The sequence below is a fragment of the Solanum verrucosum genome, unplaced genomic scaffold (genome assembly GCF_900185275.1).
Source record: "Solanum verrucosum unplaced genomic scaffold, falcon-dt-bn FXZP01000261.1, whole genome shotgun sequence".
Classification (NCBI taxonomy): domain Eukaryota; kingdom Viridiplantae; phylum Streptophyta; class Magnoliopsida; order Solanales; family Solanaceae; genus Solanum; species Solanum verrucosum.
Genome location: NW_026019969.1, coordinates 5,961,865 through 5,985,378, shown reverse-complemented (window position 1 = coordinate 5,985,378; position 23,514 = coordinate 5,961,865). Strand labels below are relative to the sequence as shown.

General features: G+C 33.4%; 2 protein-coding genes across 2 annotated transcripts; both read right to left on the bottom strand.

Annotated features, from left to right (window-relative positions):
• Positions 1–1,337: 1,337 nt before the first annotated feature.
• LOC125815477 (acyl-CoA-binding domain-containing protein 4) lies at positions 1,338–14,920 on the bottom strand. Its single transcript, XM_049494955.1, has 18 exons — positions 14,646–14,920; positions 14,149–14,219; positions 11,956–12,019; positions 11,808–11,879; positions 11,501–11,695; positions 11,336–11,413; positions 10,943–11,032; positions 10,695–10,764; positions 7,848–7,909; positions 6,854–6,993; positions 6,356–6,482; positions 6,146–6,260; positions 4,931–5,019; positions 4,057–4,140; positions 3,709–3,891; positions 2,911–3,066; positions 2,229–2,288; positions 1,338–1,866 (listed from the first exon to the last, which is right to left on the bottom strand). The coding sequence occupies exons 1-18, from the start codon at positions 14,805–14,807 to the stop codon at positions 1,684–1,686; spliced, it is 2,001 nt and encodes a 666-aa protein (XP_049350912.1). The 5' UTR covers positions 14,808–14,920; the 3' UTR covers positions 1,338–1,683.
• Positions 14,921–18,971: 4,051 nt separating this feature from the next.
• Positions 18,972–22,725, bottom strand: LOC125816309 (protein indeterminate-domain 12-like). Its single transcript, XM_049495895.1, has 3 exons — positions 22,338–22,725; positions 20,345–20,741; positions 18,972–19,893 (listed from the first exon to the last, which is right to left on the bottom strand). Exons 1-3 carry the CDS (start codon positions 22,486–22,488, stop codon positions 19,182–19,184), a joined length of 1,260 nt encoding a protein of 419 aa, XP_049351852.1. The 5' UTR covers positions 22,489–22,725; the 3' UTR covers positions 18,972–19,181.
• Positions 22,726–23,514: the final 789 nt, after the last annotated feature.

Sequence of the window (23,514 nt, the reverse complement as noted above, 5' to 3'; positions counted from 1 at the left end):
CACCACGTGTTATAATGGCTCTTTTTTTACGCCACGTACAAATGATTAACTGTGCATACTTTTTTGGTTAAACTGTCGAGCAATCGAGAAAAAAAAAACGATTAGTCCGAAGATTATCTTTAGGCCGGCTCAACGTAATTGGGGGCCTAAAGCAAAATTTTAATTCGATGTCTAAAATATAAACGAATTTTATATACATATTTATTCAAAATTTATTTTTCTAACACTATTTAGATGAAAATTGTTAGTATTTAATATTGTTTTTTCAGTTAGTAGTTTTATGTAAGATTTTATCAATTTAACATTGAAAAACATCATTTCAGTGAGACAATTATTATATGAATTGTTAACATAATTGTATAAGTAATAAGTTGACAAATATTAAATAAAGATAAAAGTTAGAACCATTGAATTTGACTAAAGAAGTTGATGACTTGATATACCCCATTTTAATATGCTTATAGTAATGGTTGAAACTAAAATTTAAAAAGAAATTTAAAAGAATTTGTAATTCACTTTATTGAACACTTTTTACTATTAATTTTTATTTTTAACAAAGTACGAAGGATGTTAAAGTGGATAAAATAATATATTTTTAAAAAATAATACTCTACTTTTTATCACAAATGATCAATTTTTTCTATAAATTTTTTAACACATTATACAAGTTCATTAAACATTATACATTAAAAAGAAATGACTTTTCATTATACGTTAATTATCTCCTCTCCATCATCCAAATACAGCATCCCAAGTGAGAAATAGGCATAGCAAGTAATGTGCCATATCATAAAGTAACAAGTTAAAAGAGGTAACCAACTTATAGGCAATCTTCTCTAAGTTAATAAAAAATCATAAATTTATCACTCTAAACTTCTCCCTCTTTTTTTATTTTGTAAGGTTTATGACGCGACGAAAAAAATTCAAGTACTGTACTGTTTTATCTTAAATATATGTTTTGCACTCCCCGATCCTTCTCCAAAAGCCAACTATTTATTACTATCAATCTCAACATTTTTATCTAAATACGAAATTAGTTATTTATAGGATTAGTTTCCAACACTTAAAAAGTGTTGAAGTGTTTAGTACGTAATATACTTTATTAACTAAGCCAAACAGACCCAAAACGGTTCTTTCATAACAATATGAACTTCAAATTAACTTGAACTGAAGTCTAACCAACAGTTTATTGAAAGCTGGCAATTTTATCCCTTACCCATTAACTTTTCTGTCGATATTCCAAGGATGACAGTTTAAACAAGAAGTAACTGAATGCAACCATAGGCTTAAAAAATAAGTATTACAATTCATACTTCATTCTATGAATAACTCTTATCTTTTCCAGGAGACAAATACAGTACGACGAAATGCATTACAAAAATCCATAAATACCTGAAAACCCCATAACAAGTCGTCCTATACTTTGTTACCAATTAATTCTCTTTCTGAGAATAGTTCTGGTGAATACTCGACCAAAAAATAAGTAGCACTAGTAGCCACTCATAATTATACAACAAAAGTCCCGCCTGCCCTGATACAAAAGACATTACTTCCCTCCACCCTAAAAGAATTCTCGACTCCATATCTTATTCTATCTGTGAAAAGAACAACTAACAAAATAAAAATATTTTTAATAAAAAATGATCAATGAAAAACTGGTTTTCTATTATCAAACTTATTGCATCAAGCATCATCTTGTTGATTAGGAGGAGTTCCAGCAATCCATCCCCATACTCCACCAGAGCTCTGCCTTCGCCTCTCATTCAAGGCTTGCTCTGATGCAGCTTTTTGTCGTTGGAGTAGCTCAAGTTCTTTCTTTAAGCTTTCCAGAGTCTGTAGCTTTTGTCTTAGCTCCGCAACATCAACCTGTTGAAATAGCTTAAATTTGGTTACTTCACATCTTAATTAAGAAAGAAAAACCACATGCCTGAGTAATTCTAGCAACTACAGCTCCATGTTAAGTAACTATTGTCTTACTCCAAGGTTCTAAATCTGCAATATGCATGTATCATGAGTAGGTGGGTGTACAGTGGGAGACACATGCTAAGAATATATGGTAAATCTTCATCATTTAGTTACAATACCTTATATTATTCTCAGCTTTGGAATTCTCCGGTATATAAGGGTCAGGAAAACCCCCACCCACCCACCAGAAAAGGATTTTAAAAAGAAGAAGTGTAAACAGGAGTTTTCTTTAATATGTTGTAATTAATTTAACTATTCCATACCTCTAGTTTGAAACATCTGGATTGTTCAGAAGCAAGTTGACCACGTACAGATTGGAGCTCCTGCATAATTAAGAGAATCATAGTTGAAACTGAATGTTACTGTTGGGTCATGCCCAGTGGTGTCCCTATTGCCGGGAAGCAAATTAAGGACCTCTACTGGAAGACGAAAGAGACGATTGCACTTGAAACAACAAATCACAAAAAGGATGCATAATGCCGATATTTTTCCCGATCACCAAATGTTTTTTTGACACTAGTTCTGCACATTAATTGATATTACTTTTATTATGAGTTTATGACTAAGAAACCAAAGAAAAAAAAGGGGAGTGACTCGATCATTTCTTCAGCGGTAACAGTGAAAATTAGTAATTGCTTTAATCTAGATACACTAGGAACTGCAATGGAAAATGGAATACAGACAGATGAAACATGAAAAGGTGCCTTGGAAGAACAGTTCCAGAGTTCCAGACAAATTCACTTTTTTTGCGGAAGGGAACCATAAATTACAAGTTGCCTACTAACTCACTAAGCATCATTAAAGTGCAAAAGATAATAGTAGAAAGAAGAAAACCAAGATGAAAAATGTAAGCCCAAGTTCCATCGAATTAGAAAGAAGCAAAAACTGCCTAAGTATTTGCCAACACTCTAAGAAGCAGACTTATCAAACTGAAGGAGTAGTTACCTTATAAAGATCTGTATTGCGAGCCTCAGCATCAGTCAAGTCTTGCTTCAGCTGAAGCGTTTGCAACTTCTCTTTGCTGAGAGATGACTCTAAGTCTTCCTTCTCAGCTTTGAGGGCAGCTAAAAGTCGTTCACTAGTTTCTTCAACTTTGTTCACCTGCAAGATGAGACGTAGGAACAAGTCTCAAGGGAAAGACAAGGAAAAAACAAACAAAATGATAGCAGAGAAGAGTATGATCATACAGAACAAGTATTGTGACTGAAGAAAGTATAAAAAAGAATGTGACAATGTAGTGGATTGTCAGTTGCAACAAGTAAGAGAAGGGAAAATTTTTGAAGATCCCATATCAATAGCATTAAGTACATGCATGTGTACTTATAAAAATCATCAGTTTGCAAGACTTGGACTGTGTCTGTGTACCTGTCCAAGCCCAAGCTACATATCCAAAATGAATTCATAGTCATTGCATTCTAATTAGATAAGAGTAGGTGCAATGGGTTATATCTCTTTGAAGGGATTCAATCAATCAGAGCTGAGCACTTCAATGGAGTTCATTGCTTGAAAAGCACATCCTTTCACCTACTAGATTAAGGCATGCATATTTATATTTATATACTAATCAGAGTACAAATCATATCTGGACTTCGAACTCCAGCTTTATAGACCAACATACCAGCTGTGTATAAAAGACGTTAACCAAACTAAACCGAAGTTCTTTTTTCTAAAGCCAAGCAACCAAACTCACATCCATATCACTAACAATTAATGCAAGATAACATATTTGATATATCATAATACCATTGGTTCAGATTCAATGTTGTCCACCACGATTTCCCTGATTTTTCCTTCTTGGACTGTTGCAACATCTGACTCCAAATCCCTCGTGGCATTAGTAGCATTTTGCATTGCTGAAATACTATCAGGTACAGGATTCTCCATAGATTGCAAAGTTGATATGTGGCTCGGTTTCAATACATTGACCTTATAAAGAATAAGCAAAGCCACAACAAAGATATTAAGTAGTCATAACAGGGATAAAGAAACCAAGCAACCCACAAGCTGCCATATAAGGTCTGATCTGAGAGTGGAAAGGAGAAAGAAAAAAGTTCATCTGTACCAGAAAAGAAGAATTATTAGCAACCTCACCTCATTATTATACCGCCCATTGTATCCTCCAAAAGAAACTAGGATATCTTCACCATTATATGAACACAACACCAAACTCAAGCCCTGTTGACACGAGAATTATTTTAATGCACAATTTAATAAGATTTTAACATTCAGATATACAGAAACAAACTATCAAACTCTGCAAATGCTCAAAACTAACATGCCGTTATTTATTAATGGTAAATCCATACAATCTCAAGTCTGAAGTATACATTTCAGTCTCATGTGATGAGTGTCCATACAGTAAATAAAGAACACCAAACAAGTTTGGCTCTAGTTCATCAAGAGTACTAAGCTCTAACAATTTTCAGCATTGTTTAATTTTGTATCCAACAATGAAATCTAGTTTCAGAACTGTACTATTCAACCAAGTCATTTAGCCGTTTAGGTGTAAGCTGGTAACACTTAAGAGTGAGCTATCTTGATACTATGGTCAATTTGGATTTTAGTCAAACTAATCTTCAGCACCCACAGAATATCAGGGATGAAGGAGATCAGACAATACAACTGCTCATGAATTCCGATGGATAATCTTCTGCAAGTCGAACTCCACTACCTCAAGTCATATTGATACATATCGCATATTAGATCAGAGTATTGACCACTCCTCGGGAACAGAAACTACGGCAAATATTGAAGAGAAAAAAGTATGACGAAAAGCTACATGCACCATATCAATATTACAGACAAGAAGCTCAAATTAGGATAATCCAATCAAGATAGCTTCTAGTATACCATCACTATAATAGAACAAAAGTAGGCTTTGTAACCTAACCACCAAATGCTTAATTAGAAAAAATAAACTAGTTAGTGATTTAAAACCCCAAACACTAGTCAGAACAATAAATACCTCACTAGCAAGAGGAACACGCCCTTGAACAGTTGTTACGTTGGACCAACCCAGTGTAGACATGTTGAGGACAACAGTTTCAGACACCCCTGTAGTAAGTACAAGAGAGTGGGAAAATAACATAAATATATGAAGTTTGGTACTGGTTGACAAAAATTAACAATTTTGAAGCAACAATAAAGTGATTCACGGAATTGCCAACATCGTGTAATGACCAAGTATGTCCTCCTATTGGATAAGCATAGTTTCTCCAGGTTCACCAATAATCAGAACCAAGAAACTAAAATTACTTCCTCACCGACTAAAGTTCCTGTCATACAAAGACCAAACTACTTCCTATACAGACCAAGAAGAATAACCAAAGAAGTCCACTTGAATCTGATCTGCTACCTTTCATAGCATTAAAAAAGCCCAATGCTACCATAAATCAGGTTCAACGGACATTTTATATGTTTTGGAACTAGAATTCGCTTCCTTTGTGAAAAAAGGGTTGCACAATTAACCATTTCTACCTTCTCCTGGGAGAGAATTTTAAAATGGAAGAATCACACAACGAAAAAAGATGTGAAGGTGAGCATAGATGAAACATATTTTAAGATGGAAATTAGGAATGATTTGAACCACTTGATAGCAGTTCTACAACAATGCAGGCCACTTCACACTATCAGAAGTACATTGCAACAGTATAGATAGCACAATTGCTAAAAGGGATTCATGGGACGATCTGAAACTACACCCAGCCCCATAAAGAAGAAATTTATCTGATTGAATGATTACTCTTTCGCGCCCCCCACCCCTCACAAAAAAATTAAAACGAGACTGGTTATATCATCATCTCTTATAAGATTAAGGCCTTCAAATGTTATGACAAAGAGGTTCACAAGTCTGTCTTGATTCTTCATTACAAGGCATAATGTCAGAATTTAAGCAGTGACTTCTAAAGTTATAAAAAAGGTAAATAAGACCTGGAAGGTAAGCATGTCAACAATAACTCAGTTCTGGATTTAAAGTTCTAACTTGTATCATCAACCCATATTGAAGGAAAAAAGGGAAAAGTACAAGATCCTAACATAAACAACACTGAGGAGGTTTTGTTCATGCAAATGTCACAACATGCACTTAGAGCAGCTTGCCATTTACTATTCTCAAGAATAAAAACTTGAAAGTTAGAATTGTTGTGATCCCGAGTAAATTGTTAAGAGGACAAATGCATACCACTCTTATTGTTGCCTCCACCAGTAATAAACCAATTCTCTCCAACTGTCACACCAGCATGGCCAGCACGTGGACTTGGTATTTCACCCTGTTGAGTAGGCGTTGACCACTCCATCTACATAAGTAGAATATATAGAAATTACCCGTTATAAATAAAGAATCATACTAGAGCAGTTTTGCAACAGCTAAAAACTGAATGCACTGTCTCACAGTTTGTAAATCAAGGACATGCAGATCATTGAAGCAAGTAGCATGAGAGCCCCCGCCAAAAATAAGAAGGTATCGCTCAGCATGTACTGCGGCAGCATGATCGGACCTTGGAGAAGGAGCCACCCCCCTACCAAAAAAGAGCTAGGTGAATGAATAAGGATTCTACATAATATGAAATGGTAAGACCACTAGGATTATTGCATGTTGATAAAGGTATATTGCTGCTAAGCACTTGTAGAGATGAGCTTTCAAAGAGAAGACATAGAGAATATTATACACAGACTAATTTTTTTTTAATTACCAGATTTTTGACCTTGGGATATTGTACCTACACACACAAACATTAGGAGCAAGCTAGCCTGACAAGGTTATCTCTTGTGAAAAGCATAAGCTTGTGACAGACACACAGATGGAGACAAACTTGTTTGTCCTTCAACAGGCAAGCAAGAAAATACGAAGGGAAAACAAAGATGCTTAAACTTCCTAAAAGCATCTTACAATGTGTCCATTTCATCCCAGGTCATGGTTTCCAAGTCTAGAATGTGAAGATCGTTCAAAAGAGATCGATTTGCATCTTGGCCTCCAAATATGACTAAGCTTGTTCCCGTAGGGGTAACTGAATGACCTCCACGCGATAACTGCAAAAGCAAAAGGGAATTTTATTTTTTAGTCAAACAAAAAGTACAAAATAATTAGTGTACTTCTTTCATTTACACTTGAGTTTAAAATGAATAAGACCAAAGATGACCAATTACATGTTAATCCCATGCTATGTTAGTTGGGGTGAAAAAGGGAAATTATGAGACATTATATGGAAAACTTACAAGGTATTATGAGGAGAAAATGTTGATCAAGAGGAGAATCCAAACAGAGATAAAAGGAAAACGACTACATAGAAATTTATATATACAAGGTATTCCATTTTCTTCAATTTCAATTTCACTTCAGCTTTTGTTTTTATCTGTCCTGAATTTCTCCGACAGTTTTGGTCAAAGTCCCAAAATTGGTTGACCAGATCCGGTATGAATCCCACCCCCACGTCATGTCGGCACTCGTGCGGCACCAAAAGTGAAGAGTCCAAGCAACTTAGTGTTTGATAAAATGAAGTAAAATTGGAGAGTTGTCTTCAATTTTCCCATCCTTCTAAAGCAAGAGTAAGTGTATCACATTTACTTACCTTCCAACCTACCAAACAACTTTAACCAAAACATCAATACTTCATTTGGAACGTAGACTAGTTAAGTTCTCTCTCCTTAACCCCCCCCCCCTTTACGCTCCGCCATAGAACCAAACACAGGAAAGTGCGAAAATGACAAAAGAAACCATAAAAATGGTAATCCTGAAGGAAATCAAATCTTAGAACTGAATGTAAAAGAAAACAGCACTTTAGATGGGAAACATTTAAAAGAAGTAGTTATCAAAATCTAAAGCAAGGATGTCATGAAATTTGAAGAACTTAAAGGGGAAAGAGTCATGGCATAAACAGACATACCGGCGGCTTTCCATAAGTCTTCAAGTTTGACCAAGTATGTGTTTGCATATCAAATACCTTAACTGGCAAATGAATGGAGCATAAATTAAGCACAACAAATATTCAAGTGAATAAGATTCTAAAAAATAGATGTTTATCTGTTGACAGCAATATTTCTCTAATCACCACCAGCAATTAAGATTTGTTAAGAAGAAAGTCATAAAGCAAGACCACCACAAACACCAAGATGAAGCAATCCCTAGCCAAGTACCTGAGCTATTGAATGATTTAGGGTGTGTTTGGTATGAAGGAAAATGTTTTCCTAGAAAACAAAGTAGACTTTGGACTTATTTTCTCATGTTTGGCTGATGAGTAGAAAATATTTTCCGGAAAAGATTTTTGTGTGTTTGATTTATGAATGAAAAATATTTTTTAAAAATAAACTTAATTTTTATTATTTTTTTTTTTTGGGGGGGGGGGGGGTGAGATGGGGTAAAAAATAAAAATTTGAAAATGAAAATATTTTTAAAAACAAACTTAATTTTTTTTTTGGAGGGGTGGGGGGCTGACGGGGGGTCACGGGTAGGGGATGGGGTGGGGTGAAAAAATAAAAATTTGAAATTGAAAATATTTTAAAAAACAAACTTAATTTTTTTTGGGAAGGGGGGTTACAAGTAGGGGTGGAAAAATAAAACTTTGAAATTGAAAATATTTTTTAAAAATAAACTTTTTTTTGGAAGGGGGAGGGGAGAATGGTCACGAGTTGGGGTGAAAAAATAAAGATATGAAATTGGAAATATTTTTTAAAAACGGACTTTAAATTTTGTTTTGAAGGTGGGGGGTGGGCTGGTAAGGGGGCTGGCCGGATGAAAAATAAGAATTTGAATTAGAAAATATATTTTAGAAACAAACTTTAATTTTTTGATTTTTTTGGGGGGAGGGGGTCGAGGTAGGGGTGGGGGTGGGATGAAAATAAAAATTTGAAATTGGAATTATTTTTTAAAAATAAACTTAAAATTATTTTTTTTCCGGGAGGGGGGGGGGGTAGGGGGTGAGGGTGGGGTAAAAAAATTAAAAATTGAAGTTGAAAATATTTTTTTTAAAAAAAGCTTTAAGTTTATTTTTTTCAACAAAAAAAAATTGTAATTTGAAGTTGGAGGAGAGTTTTGAAAAATGTTTTCCTTAATTTTTGAAGGGAAGTCATTTTCCTTAAATTTGAGGAAAATGAGTTGATTTGGAAAACATTTTACCCAACCAAACATGAAAAAATTGGAAAACATTTTCCGGAAAATGTTTTCCTTCATACCAAACGCACCCTTAATGTCAACTAACATGCTACCAAATAGAATAAATGGAGAAGAGCTACGAGTGCTATGTGATAGGAAGATACCAAAGTGGAAAGCAAGTTCCGCAGGACAACTGTGAAAGCAATGCTACAGCAAAATGAATGTTGCACCTTTTCAGGGCTCTCGTAAAAATGTGCATGCTAATATGGACATGAAGCCATACAAAATTAAAATTAATCACATATGACTGAGGATGCAAAGTCTGCACATAGCAGATAAAATAAGAGAAGCTGTCTTAGATAATCTGTCATGTCAGATGTAGACTTCCAAATGCACCAGCCAATAGTTGCAAAACTATGATCATAGAAAGTGGTAACATGAAATGACATACACCTAAACTCCCAGGGAGAAAAGTTGTCTCAAAAGGTACAATTTCTAAGGATCCATGCACCAAAAGCAGAAAATGATGAAGCAAATAATCCATATAGGCGAAACCAACCAGTTGGAAAAGACTTGGTGGATGTTACACTTACGTTAGAACCTGGTTACAGAAAATCTCGTCTTAAAGAACTCCCAATTAGTGAGTATTGGAATGAAATGGGCTCGAACAGATACAGAGGCTTCATATAGCAGATGACAACTAGTTGAGGAATAGTTAGCTGTGGTACTTCTAACCAGTGGCGTAAACTGGGTGATGCCATAAAATGTGAGAGGCTTGTTGGTAGGTTAGATTCGGAAAGTCAGTAAAAACTTAAGATAATCTGGCATATTGTCCCTGTTTGCATCTTTTGGATAATCTAGTTAGAAAGGAATAAGAGATGTTTTCGAAACCAAAAAAGTCATGTCTTTTGTAAGAAATAGATGTCTTCAGAATTTATTCTTTTGGTATAGGAGAGGCATGGTAGATAACATTTCTCAGTACTTGGAGTTTGTTGAGGCTCTGAGAATGTAGCAGCTTTGCTGTGTTTTTTGTATATTAAGTACCTCTGTGGTATGTGATAAATGAAATCGCGTTACCTTTATCAGAAAAAAGTTAGCTGCTGTGCTTCTAGACCATCTAAGTATAAGAAACTTTTACAGAGTCACAGAGACAATTTCGATATAAAATCACATAAGACATTTTCCACTGCCTACAAGTTAAACAAAAAGGAAGGGCTTAGGGGGGTGCATCTTGCATCACAAAACTGATTTACCAAGCGCATCATTCCAAAAAAAATTATATAAAGAAAAGGATGGAGAGAGGGAGGAGCAATTTTCTCTCAGAGGTCCAGCAAAGAACTCAGAGGAAGTAGTTTGCGGGGTAATGAGAAACTCAAACATGCGACCTAAATTAGCAAAAGTATAAGCACAAAAAATTGCTTCCTTTCTGCAGTAAGTTCGCTCTCGTACGCCAAGAAAAGAGAATGCACACAATTACAGTGAATATTGCCAACTGACAAATTAGCATGTCTTCCCGGTAGGATCAGACTTCAGATCAATTTTTAGGCTGCTAATATATAACTTGCCTCTAAAAATCATGGCATACACTGCTCTTGTACAATGTCAAAGCAAATGAAACCAATCTTAAACAAAATGAACGAACCTTGCATAGTTTCAGAAGGATCTTTTGTATGTCCACCAATTGAAATGAGCTTATTTCCTCCCCATGGTATCTATGAAACACAAAAAGGAAACCCCAAATAAAAAAGGAAAAGCAAAAAGAGAGAGAGAGGTAGAAAGCAACTTGATGAGCTAAGAGAAATTTCAAACTTAAATGAGCTGAATCCTTGCGCAAATACAGAGCATGAATGAGTGTGACCACCATTGGATTAAACCAATATCTGTACTAACCAGGGAGTGACCAGCAAAGGGAGTTACAGGCGCCTCACCAGATGTTTTAACTTCTACTTTCGACCATGTCCAACTTCTCAAATCCAAAGCCTGCAATGACCCTCAAACCTTATTAGAGAATTTGAGTACCCAGCTACCAAAGAAGAAAAGCTAGTTTTTTATCAGGAAAGACGGAATCACAGAATAGAATAAGATATAAAAACGCAAACATCTACAGTTTTAAGACTAACAACAAGCTACAAGCACAACCACCAAAAGGTATAACCAAAATATAGAAAATCTGCTGATTCATGATAAAAACTTGATAACTGATGATCAAGAAATCATCAATGATCTCCTAGAGATATCAAAGACCAGATATCAAAGACCACCTTAGGCAGACAGTTTACCCACCTGGAGATCACTGAGGTAGCGTCCATTGTGGTTCCCCCCAAATATATACATCTTATCATCAATAACGGCTGCCCCATGCTGTGAAAGGAGATGAAGAATTTGAGGAAGGGAGCTTAAGAGAATTAAAATTAAATTTAAAACCAAAGAATGCAAAACAAATACTACCTCGTATCGAGATTTTGGCCGTGGACCAGATATAGGAGGTGAAACCCATTGGTCATACACACCAACTGCACCGGAGCCTTCTGATACAACATCTTTATCCTGAGGTTCTGACAAGATTCCATTTTCAGCAGGAATAGTTTTTATCTCGGGAAGAACATTTCCATTTTCAGTAACTGTCTCTGCTGTCGTCTCATTCTGCACAAAGAAGAAATTGGGGACATCAAATAAAAGAAGGTCCAGATGCACGAAACAACAAGAAAACAGAAATGGTTGAAGAAGCTAATCGTATAAACTAATATACACTCACATTCTTTTCACCCTGTACTGCAGGCTCCGAAACAAAGTTTGAAGCCCTTGAATACCATCCTGGATCTTCCTCCTACCAAAACATGTTAACGTGTTTAATTCATACTCCTAAATTATTGAGAGTTGGGAAGAATTAGCTCTACACAAACCTCCAATATTTTCACAAAAAGACGCATTGCCTCTGTGGAAGCCATGTTTCCAAGCCCATTCCAGCTTCACAAATACCAAAAACTTTTAGGACACAGCTCAAGCCACATCACTGATATGGGAATACTTAGTATAGTAAGATAGGAAAGAACTGATCTGCACTGACCTCTAACATCATATGTAAAACAGAAGATCAAATAAAAGAAGAGAAGGAATGAGAGATCAACCAATCAAAGGTGGGACATACATTATCACTCAAAACTTCTAGCTAACTAGCTAATCCAACAGAAGAAATAAGTAACATTCAACGCAATAGCCTTAAAAGATGAAAAAAAGGAGGAAATAAAAAGGCTATATGAGTACAGGTAATGTTTAAGCGTTCTCTTTGTTTTCATTGTATTCTTCTTTTTCTTCTTGAGTTTGTTGCATCTTCTTTTTTTTAATAATTGTTGTCCCAGGTTTGATTGCAGGTACCTCGATCAATTCCACGGCATAACTGCTACCTACCACCAACACAGGTACCAGGTAACTTTGTCCACCAAACAGATGAAAAGAAATCACCGAGTGTTTTTCTACAACTTCTATTTCTTTTCTTCCTCTTTTTTTTTTTTTGAGGAAGTTCTTTTCTTCCTTTTTCTTGTTCCTTCGTCTACTTCTTTTTCTTGTTTTCCTTGGTTAATTAATTGAAAGTCAAAAATTGATTTTGATTTTAACAACAGAAAACCAGTGTAATCCCACAAATGGGTTATGGGAGGGGGTGGGGTGTTTTGTACGCAGCCTTTCCCCTACATTGTGAAGGTAGAGAGGTTGTTTCCGATGGACCCTCAGCTCAAGTAAAGCATATCAAAAACAAGTATGGAAAGGAAATACAACAGTAAGGAAGTTGTGCTAAAAATAAAGGAGAAGGGGACAGTGACTACAATAGATAATATGGTAACCGAATCAAAGTAAACAAGAAGTAATAAAAAAATATATATATATCAGTGGAGAGTAATAATAACAATACTGAAAAGGAAAACTAGACGACACTCAACTACCTACCAACTTTCTATCCTAATCCTCGACTTCCATATCCTCCTATCTAGAGCCATGTACTTGGTAAGCTGAAGGTGTATATGTCGTGTCTGATCACCTATTTCCAATACTTGTTATGCCTACCTTTAATTTAAATATTGTCATATTAATATCGTCAATAGTACGTACTTGATGCTTAAATTAGTGCTTTTAGTAGCAGTCAAGAAAATTCATGTCATAATTTTTGTAAATTTGGTAAAAAAAGAAAAAAAAAATTATAACAATGGAAACCCGCAGCCACTACCCTTTGGGTGCGCACAAGATAAAACCCCTGCTCCTATGCAATAGCTCGCAAACCACATAGGAGAGGTAACCCGCACTAGGCAAGCCCGATGTGATGAGCTCGATCCAGAAGGCAAACTCCTTGTTTTCACTGGCAAGGGATTTCGAACTTGAGACCTCCAACATGGAAGTCCCAAGCCCAAACCACTGGGCAACCCCAAAGGGTGTAAATCTGGTAAATTGTGTGGCTCACCTCGAGGAAGCATGGGCTTCACTTTTCTCTTTTTGCTTAAAAGCCGTATGGTCCTTGTCATTTATTCACGATTTTCACTAAATCATTACCTTCATTGGTTTCATTCTCATTTCAGCGGTTAATTTCCATTTATCTCATCAGTTTGACCAACAATGGTTCAGTCAATAATTAGATCATTCAAATCGTCAAGCCCCATTAGCACTGAACTTTAGTCATCTGAACGTGTTAATCAGCCATGACTGACGGTAACCGATGCAACTCATAAGTACTTCAGCAATAGGGTCCACATATAGAAGAAGGGGGTTCAACACATTTCCCCTTTTTTGCACTGGTAACTATATAAATTTAATTAATACATCTCTCTCTCTCTCTAATATATTATTTAAGTCTTTGGACAGATCCTTTAAAATACACTAATGGTAACAATTTATTGATTAGCAGACAGATTGCAGAGAATAAACTGTCTAATCAGTTTTTGTTTCTTCACTGACAAGGTCACCCAAGAACCATCTTCTCGAGTTTAATTATAGAATCAAACTACAGGTTCTACAAAGAGATAAAGAACAACAAGCATCTATTCTTATCCTAGAATAACATTATCAGGCCATATGCAAATTATAGAGAAAAAAAAGAAAGAAAAACAAACCTTGTCCATTTACTTTGTTCTACCGGACTCCAACTTCTAGGCTTAGGAATCTTACAAGGTCCTACAGTTGCCTGCAATTAGAACGTCAAACAAAAATTACACCTTACAAAACAAGCTAGAGTTTTCGCATTCCACTAGTTAGTATAAACAACACAAGCATTCAACTCAACCTTCCAATTTTCACGGTTTTGGCAATCTTAACTCCTAGACAGTCTTCTTTATCTTTACATGCATACATTCAATTCCTATACTTGATGTGATTTTAACATGAACCCTCTAGATCTACATGAATTTCAACCAAAACAATATTCCAAACACGCTTTCCAATTGAATTATCAACAAATCAAACGCTCATAGCATTACAAATGAAAATCACAAGTATAATTCACATAATGCAGCACTAGATCAAGCCATTTGAAGAACTCAAAGTACATAAATGATATCATGAATGCGTAGAGCATAAGAAGTAAATGAAACCGACAGAAAATGTTGAGAACCTGCTGATAGAGGGCATATAGTAGAAGAGCAGCGTCGTTTGAGAATTTGGAGCTGACACCTTTTGTAGAGGAGTCGGAAGATCCATCAAACCCAGCATAAGATGCCGCTGCATAGAATCGCTCCGGATACGCGAGGCCAGAGCTTACCCTCGCCATCGCCATTTCACTTCTCTCACTCACTCTGAAACTTTTGTGCGTTTTCTTCAGATCACAATTTCAGATCTTGATCAATGAATTGTACAAGAAAGTGAAGATTTGGAGTAATGGTTCTAATTTTTATTTTATTTTTTTGGTTTACCGTTTATATATCAGAAGATTAAAGGGTTGATTTAAATTGGAAATGGGGCAGACTTTTATCGACAGCGCTTTAGTGTGGTACCTTTTGGTTCGTGAATTGTACGCTAGCCTGATGGTTGGGATGCGGTTCGTAGAAAACCTGCACCTAAACTGAAAAATCAATCGAGCTGATCAGATAAATTGTTTTTTTTATTTACTTTTATTTTATTTAATATATAAAGGGAAAAAGGACAAATATACCCCGAACTATCGTAAATGATATATGTATACCCTTCGTTATACTTTACGTATGTATATACCCTTGCCGTCAATTTTTTAGGTTGTGTATACCCCTCAACCCAAACGGAGGGACACGTGGCATCATCCTAGGCATTCATCCGATTTAATTTATTTACCTAAAAATAAAATTACCCACTCAACTATCCATTTCTAAGATCCAATTAAGACCCGAATTAAAAATATGTTCCCAAAATCGCCAAATAGCAGCCTCCAAATTCGTCAATATGTCATCGTTTGAGATTATTATTCTACTGTGTGATCCAACTAAAGATTTTAACCTCAAATGCATTGTTCTCCACCCTTCAAAACATTTGTCCTCCACCTCTAATCTATGCATTATTCTCCGTTGTTGCAATTTTGTGGGAAATTGGTTTTGTTCTCCAGTATTGCAATTTGTGGGACATTCAATTTCTTATGGATCGTTCTCCACCCTCTAATCTAAGTTTCCAAAAGAAAAATTGAATTAGTGGTATCGTTCATTAATATCTTTTGTAGCCGGCGACGGATCTCCGACATGTCGACGGAGCTAATGCAAAAAGAGGTGTCACCCCATCGCTATCCTAATTCATCAAAAAGACCTAAAAGACACAGAAGAACATATCCAAATTGGATTTGAAGGCAGCGCCACCTGATGGTTCTCAGTCACCACATCGCTGCCGCATCATGCCACCAAAATGATAATTGAAAATGCAATTTTGTGGGAAATCATCTCAGCAACACTACACGTTAAAAGCCTCAATTGAATCACAACAGGGCTCAATGAATTTGAAAATTAGGATTTGATGTTTAAGTTGGGTTTGGTGTTTAATTCGGGTCTTAATTGGATCTTAGAAATGGATAGTTGAGTGGGTAATTTTTTTTTTAGGTAAATAAATTACAATCAGATGAATATCTAGAATGATGCCTCGTGTCCCTCCGTTTGGGTTGAGGGTATACACAGCCTAAAAAATTGACGACAAGGGTATATACATACGTAAAGTATAACGAAAGGTATAAACATACCATTTATAATAGTTCAGGGGTATATTTATCCTTTTTTCCATATATAAAATAAGAAATTTATAATAATATTTGATTTAGTTTCATATGAAACGAAAACATTAAACACAATCGAACCAAAAGAAAGAAAAGATTTGTATCATTTATATTGCCTTGTAATATGTTCATATAAATGTTTTTTTTTTTAAAAAAATTACATAGTTCTTTTTCAATAAGTATTAACCTAAATAATTGTCCGTCCAAAAAAAGTACTATCTAACTGACAAATGCATAATATGTCTACTAGGGGTGTTCACGGATTGGTTTGGATCGGTTATTAGTTAAAACCAAAACCAAACCAACTTAATCGGTTTTAAAATTATCAAAACCAAACCAAACCAATTATAATATACATTTATCGGTTTGGTGATTATCGGTTTCGGTTTGGTTTGGTTCGGTTATTAACCATACACAAAAATAAAAGAAACAATTCATTTAAAATGTGAAAAAAGTGACAACAATCCATTCAAAACAAAAAATAGATAGAATGACTTAAATTACTAAACTTTCAATCACTAAATTTACTATCAATAAAGCTTTAAAATTCATTATATTGGCCTAGAAGGAAGAGACAATAACATTTTCAGTCCCACAAAGAATTGACATAGACACTCATATACATGAAATCAATAAGATAAATGTTTCATCTTGGGCATTTTTTCTTTCAATAAGTAAATTATAAAGAAATTTTAATGAAAATATGTATAAGATCTTTAAAATTGTTTATAAAAATAATATATTAAGTATGTATATTAATAAAATATATGTATATAATTCACCGGTTCGGTTCGGTTCGGTTATTTCTTTGGTTTTTTTCGAATAAAACCATAATCAAACCAAATACTATCGGTTTTCAAAAATCTAAAACCAAACCAAACCAAACCAAACCCAAATAAAATTGGTTTTATTTATCGGTTTGGTTTAGTTTTTCGGTTTGGATCGGTTTTTATCCAAACCGTGAACACCCCTAATGTCTACATTAGCTAAGGCAAGAAATAGTTTTGGTCAAACACAAACATGGAATTTTTTTCTTTTGGGCCTCAAAGTTATTCATCAGACGGCCCAAAATTTTCATTGTTGGCCTTTCGGCACTTTGTGTACTTGTGGATTGTGGTGGCTTTTTGTCAACGAGTCCTTTGCAGAGTAATAGTTTAGATGTTATTCAACTAAAGTTTTTTTTTTTTTTAGAAAGTCACTCTATCGAGATATTTTCTCATAAAGTTACTCAACTATGATATCTTCTCTCAGAAAGTCATTCAACTATTTATTTTTCTCTCAGAAAATCACTCAATTATTCATTTTTCTCTCAGAAAGTCACTCAACTTATTTAATTGAATTTTTCATTAAAAATTGTTTACATGAAATTCTTCTATTTAAAAATAGAACTAGTAAAAAATAGAATAATAATAATATTGTTATTATTTTATTATTATTAGTCATTAACCTAAATTTAGTTGTATTTTTTCTACAACTGAACAATACAGAAAATGAACCTTAATGTTTTTTAAAAGCAATAAGTTAAATGATCCCTCTTTAATTCCCATGCTAACGGAAAATTTAAAATTAACTTTAAAAAATAAATACCCAAAATCCAGTTAAAAACAATTTGGAAAGACACCAAATTTTGATAGCAGAAGGTCTTGTTAGTCGACTTAAACCTACTTTTATTAAAATTATTTAACTTCTACTTTTGTTAGGATATTTTCCTATTTTTTTACAATTTTTTTTATTTTAAATAAAAATTTCATAACAATAAATTTTAATGAAAAAATTACTTAAATATGTTGGGTGACTTTTTGAGTAATATATTCATAGTTTAGTGACTTTAAGGTTATAAAAAAAAGTTAAGTGACTTTCTAAGAGAAAAACCCATAGTTGAGTGACTTTGTGAGAGAAAAACTCATAGTTAAGTAACTTTGAGGTTATCAAAGAAAGTTGAGTGACATTCTGAGAAAATAACTCATAGTTGAGTGACTTTCTGAGAAAAAAACATTTAGTTGAGCGACCATCTGAGATATTATCTCGTCATTTGCACGAATCCTGTTATTTTGAGGTGATTTTTTTTTGTCACTCAAATTAGTAGTTTTAAAAAAAATAATTTTGTCAATACTTTAAGTAACAAACATGATTGAATATATCCTTTGAGTTTGGGGAAAAAAATTGTTAGACAAAAGTTTATATTTGTGTATCATAATATAATACAAATCATGCTTTATAATTCCTATTGAACTATATGGTGTTAGCAGCATAAGTTCAGGTATAACCCACAAGCTATACCTTAGTTCATACGAAACTTATAATGATAGAGACATAAGTTTAGTTTCACAATGTTATGTCTTAAGAAGTTCATAATTCACGGCCAAAGGGCGGAGCCAAATTGGGGCTAGGGAGGTCATCTAAACTTTTTTAGTGGAAAATTACGTTATTTATACATGGTAATATTTTTTTTTATGTATATATAGTAGTTCTTGAACCTTCTTTGGCTAGTTGATCATGTGTTTACTTCTTCATCTTTTGAATCCCTTGAAGATCTTGATTCTGCCACTGACCACGATATAACTTAATTCATACCAAACTAATGCAAGGCGATAAAAACATTAGTTCATTTTCAAACTATGCCTTAAGACATATGTCTTATTCCTACCAAACTTTTTCCAGACTTATGTCTTGCAAGTTGCAAATAAGATACCAACACAATTAATGTCTATCAAATGCTGCTAATTTCTTTCAAAGTTTATATGCTACAGATTCATCTGAACTAGTAACTTTAATCCAAATTTTATATTTTCATTAAGAAATTCACTGAATATGTACAAATTATTAATTTAGAGTTCAATAATGAAAAAAAAAAGAATCCCAAGTCTATAAACTTCAAATTGTAATTCCGCCTCTGCTTTCTGTTTTCAGAATTCAGTAATTCTTTCAATCATCCCATATGGAGTTCACTCCTTGAATACTTTGGTGACTAACTTCTTGCTGTTCGAATCTCATTTCTTGTTGCTGCTGATGCATTTCATGTAAATTTCCTCCTATCCCAAGAAAATCAAGAGTCAAGCTCTCCTCATTACTATGGCCAGCTTCCTTATTCAATATCCTCTGTTTTTCATTAAACAAACCAGTATTACTATTATTATTATTATACCACCCATGCTCATTCTGCAGTACTCTTGAAGACTTGTGATGATCATCCCCGCTATTTTGTAACACAGATCCACCAAATCCCTGCAATATGCTGCCTATTTCTGTTTGATTTTGATCATGATCATGATCACTTTGAATTGGAATTTGAACTCCATTAAACAGAGTAGAGTTCATGTTATTGCTCACTGTTACACCCATTTGAGCTGCTTGTTGTAACAATGCTGTTGCAGATGACATATTCGACGAATTTGTGCCTAGCTGATTAAATCCAGAAGAAGAGGAAAACATGCTTCCTGCCATGTTTAAGGGTATTGAAGGAATTTTCATGTTTGAATTTCTGATTTGTGGCAAGTTCAACATGTGAGTAGTTGAAAATAGTTCAGGGGCTAATTGGGTGCTGCCTGCAGTGCCAGTGACTAAAACTTGGTTTACTTTGTTGTTTTCTTCAGCTAGAGCATCACAAAAGGCTCTATGAGTCACAAAGCTATCCCTCCTGCATAATAAAATAGTCAATTACATGTAGTGACCAAACTAGAAATTAAAAATTAATTTAGGACGGCCTTAATAAGATTAATTAGTCTACTATAGGTTTAATATTTAAGATGTCAATTGTTTGCAGTTATGACCAAAGAAAATAGTAATGTTAAAAGTACAAATATCGAAGTCTTCCTTTGTAAAAGAAGTAGTTACTTTAGTGTCGATGACACTTAAAAATTAAAGTAATGTTGACATGCATGATATTATATAAGGGTCGTACATCTTTTCTAGGTCTGTATACTTTTCAATAGTCACATAATTCAACATCATTGCCTACTCTCTTTAATAGTCAGATAATTCAACATTATACATGAATTTAAATTAAGTAAATCAATTTATACGTTGACAATTTAAATTTTTAGATAAGATGATCACGTGAATTCAGTAAGTAAATTATTAGTATTAACCTGGAGAAGATGGTACCACAGTCACATTTATACTCCTTTGTGCCACAAGTTTTCGAATGAGCTTTCCAGTCAGATTGCACTGCATATTTTTTAGAGCACTTTTCACATTTCCATTTTTTTTCACCATGTTTACGAGAAAAATGTTTCTTAATCCCCGTAAGATCTCCAAGAGCACGAGCAGGATTATGGTGAATACACGAACTTTCTGGGCAAATATAAACGCGTTTTTTAATCTCATTGCTTGTTTTTTGCTTTAGTTTCCATGGTAAATTGTGTCCTCTCCTGTGTAGTTGAAGATTTTGTTCCCTTTGGAAGCCTTTATTGCATACTTCACAGATGAACCTGTTTGTTGCCATTAGAGTTTTTGGGGATAACGCAATAACTTCAGCACTAGGATCTGCACATGTTACATTAACAACTAATATTAACTATTTTAAGGCTTTATCAATATATGATGATGCCTTTAGTAATAGAATCAAATATGAAAAATTAGCTAATGAAAACATAATTCGTCCAACTTTGTTCATTATTGACCCACTATGACCCATGAAAAATAATCTTGTCAAAGTATTTTCAAAAATATATTTTTTATTTGATATGTTATGTATATAGCCATAATAATAATAATAATAATAAAATATATATTAGGTACTAAAAACAATTTTAAAAAGCAATAAAATTGTAAAATGGATTGAGTTACGGTCTATTCTTTAGTTCATTTCAGTCCAATTCATTTAAGTTCATGTAGTTTTAGGGTGGATCAATAACTCATACCTATTTATTAATTCAATTTATTTTGACTCGCTCAACTTCTGACTCATCCCTCTATGCAAATCAAACAACATAACTTTAAATTTTAAATGATGTAGCATTAGGAGTATATAGTTGTAACATTAGGAATTTATATTCCTTGTGCCCATTTTTTTAAGTATTTGGTAAAATGCTTTATATATGAATTAAGTAACATTAGGAAAATATAATTGTAAAATAAAAGGATGACTTCCGTGTATGAACGATTTTTTATTTTTTTTTGGATAATATCAACAATAAGAAAATAACTTTATAATATAAAAAATTGAATTGAAGAGAAAATGCAGACATGTCATACATATAATTAATATTATTAATATCCATGCATGCACATGAAACACATGTAAAGTTCCTTTCATGAAACAGTTAAAAAAACAAAAAGAAAAGAAGTAATATGAATATGCCAACAAATCTACGCAGCATGCAACAGTTTACTCCAATTATTGAACCAATAATTGAAGTATTCAAACCTTCAACTACCTACACATACTTATCACTTTCCAATCTCGTTTTAATTAATTAATTAATTCTTTACACAATTAGTATACCAATAAAAAAAGGTATTAAAGAAAACAAAATGGGTAAAATCCAAATTCTTTTCTGCATGAATATTTGTCGTCAAACAAAAATTGAATTTTCTTGCCGGCCATATATTTATACATTAGAGCATGATCCCAAGTACTGTATGACTAGATAATTTATAACAATAACAATATGTTGAGTATAATTTGATAAATAAAATATGGGAGAGTTATGTAATTTTATTTTTATCATAATAAAATATTTAGTATAATTTGATAAATAGAATATGAGGAAGGTTGTGTAACCTTAATCTTTATCTTTGTAAGGTAGAGTGATCCAAGGTACTGTATGATTAGCTAATTTGTGACCCAAAATTAATCTGACAATCTATTATTGTCTTTTCATTTTAATTTATGTGACAGGTATTTGTCTGTGAACAAAGTTTAAACAAGAACAAAATGAGATAGAATCCTCATAAAAGATACTTTTTAATTTGGAACAAACTAAAAGAGAAAGCACGTTATATAAATTGAGACATGAGGAGTAATTAGATCGAACCATCATAATCTTGAAACTACTATGGATGAAAAATTGGAAAATGTATAGTAAATTAAAACTACAGCTAGCACAATTAAAGTGAAAATTAAGGAATTAAATTTACCAGGATTTCCAGGTAATTTTCTTCTTTTCTTATTATTAGGAAGAGTTTGTTCTTGATGAGCACTAGATCCATCACTTGTACTTGACAACACATTAGGAGTTTCATCTGCTTCTTCACTACTATTCCCAGAAGAGAGGTTTGAGTTTGACATTGAAAGAATAAATAATAATGAAAGCAAAAGGCTAAATATAGATTGATGAGGCTTATCTATTTCTTATATATCTTGAGGTTTTAGCAACTAACAAAACTTAGGATTTGCTGTTTAGAAGAAGAGAAAGACAAGAACCAGAAAATTCTCCCTGATTTCTGGTAATTAAAGAAAGAGAGGAGAGATGTTTTTTTTTTATGGGTGGGTGGGTGGGGGTGAAGGGGGGGGGGGGGGTTGATGTTACAAGATGGACAAAAAAAAATGGCCAAACACATATACAATCCCTCTAACTTGTCCTCATTTTTCATTTTGACACTCCAACTTAGCCTTGTTCTATTTTAACCCTTAAACTCCATTTTTTATGTACCATTTTAACATGAAATACTATTTTTATGATTTCTTTATTTTTATATATATTCTTCAATTGCAACTTCTTATTTTAAATCGACATGTGTTAGTTAATTTTAGTTTAAAAAAAATAAAAATTAACAGAAAATAATTCTTTTTAAAAAATAATAATTTCTTTTTAAGAGTTTTATGTATTTTATGTGAAAAATAACCGACGAAATTGTGTTGGTTTTCTTTCTTAAAAATCACTGACAATCTAACAAATTAAAGTCAGTCGAGTTTTAACATTTTTTAGTAGTGTTATTAGCAATGAACAAGAATCTTTTTTACTCGTATTGAAGATGAGTTTTTTTATTCGTATTGATTTATATTAAAAATAAAAGTGAGTATTTCATTAAATTTAGATAGCCTAGATGATAAGAAATAATAAATAAGTAGTGTTATTTAATGTAATTGAATGTTTAAGAAAGGGAATCAAAGAACTTTCGTCAATTTACTTTCATGCAAAAATACAGAGAAATCTCAAAAAATAATATTATTGTTTGAAATTTTTTATGTTCGTTCGCGAATGTTTAATTTTTTTACGAAAATTAACATACACACGTCTATTTTTTAAAAATAAAAAATTGCAATTGAAGAACATAAATAAAAAAAATCATAAAAGTTAGTATTAGTGTTTAA

Excerpts from the sequence above, each read along its gene's own strand:
- LOC125816309 (XM_049495895.1), bottom strand. The coding sequence starts at position 22,488 with ATGTCAAACTCAAACCTCTCTTCTGGGAATAGTAGTGAAGAAGCAGAT. Across the intron at positions 20,742-22,337 it reads AAAATTACCTGGAAATCCTG|ATCCTAGTGCTGAAGTTATT; the intron begins GTAAATTTAATT and ends TAACATGTGCAG. Across the intron at positions 19,894-20,344 it reads TGTGGTACCATCTTCTCCAG|GAGGGATAGCTTTGTGACTC; the intron begins GTTAATACTAAT and ends TTTATTATGCAG.
- LOC125815477 (XM_049494955.1), bottom strand. The coding sequence starts at position 14,807 with ATGGCGATGGCGAGGGTAAGCTCTGGCCTCGCGTATCCGGAGCGATTC. Across the intron at positions 14,220-14,645 it reads TATATGCCCTCTATCAGCAG|GCAACTGTAGGACCTTGTAA; the intron begins GTTCTCAACATT and ends TTCTAATTGCAG. Across the intron at positions 12,020-14,148 it reads GAACAAAGTAAATGGACAAG|CTGGAATGGGCTTGGAAACA; the intron begins GTTTGTTTTTCT and ends GTATTTGTGAAG.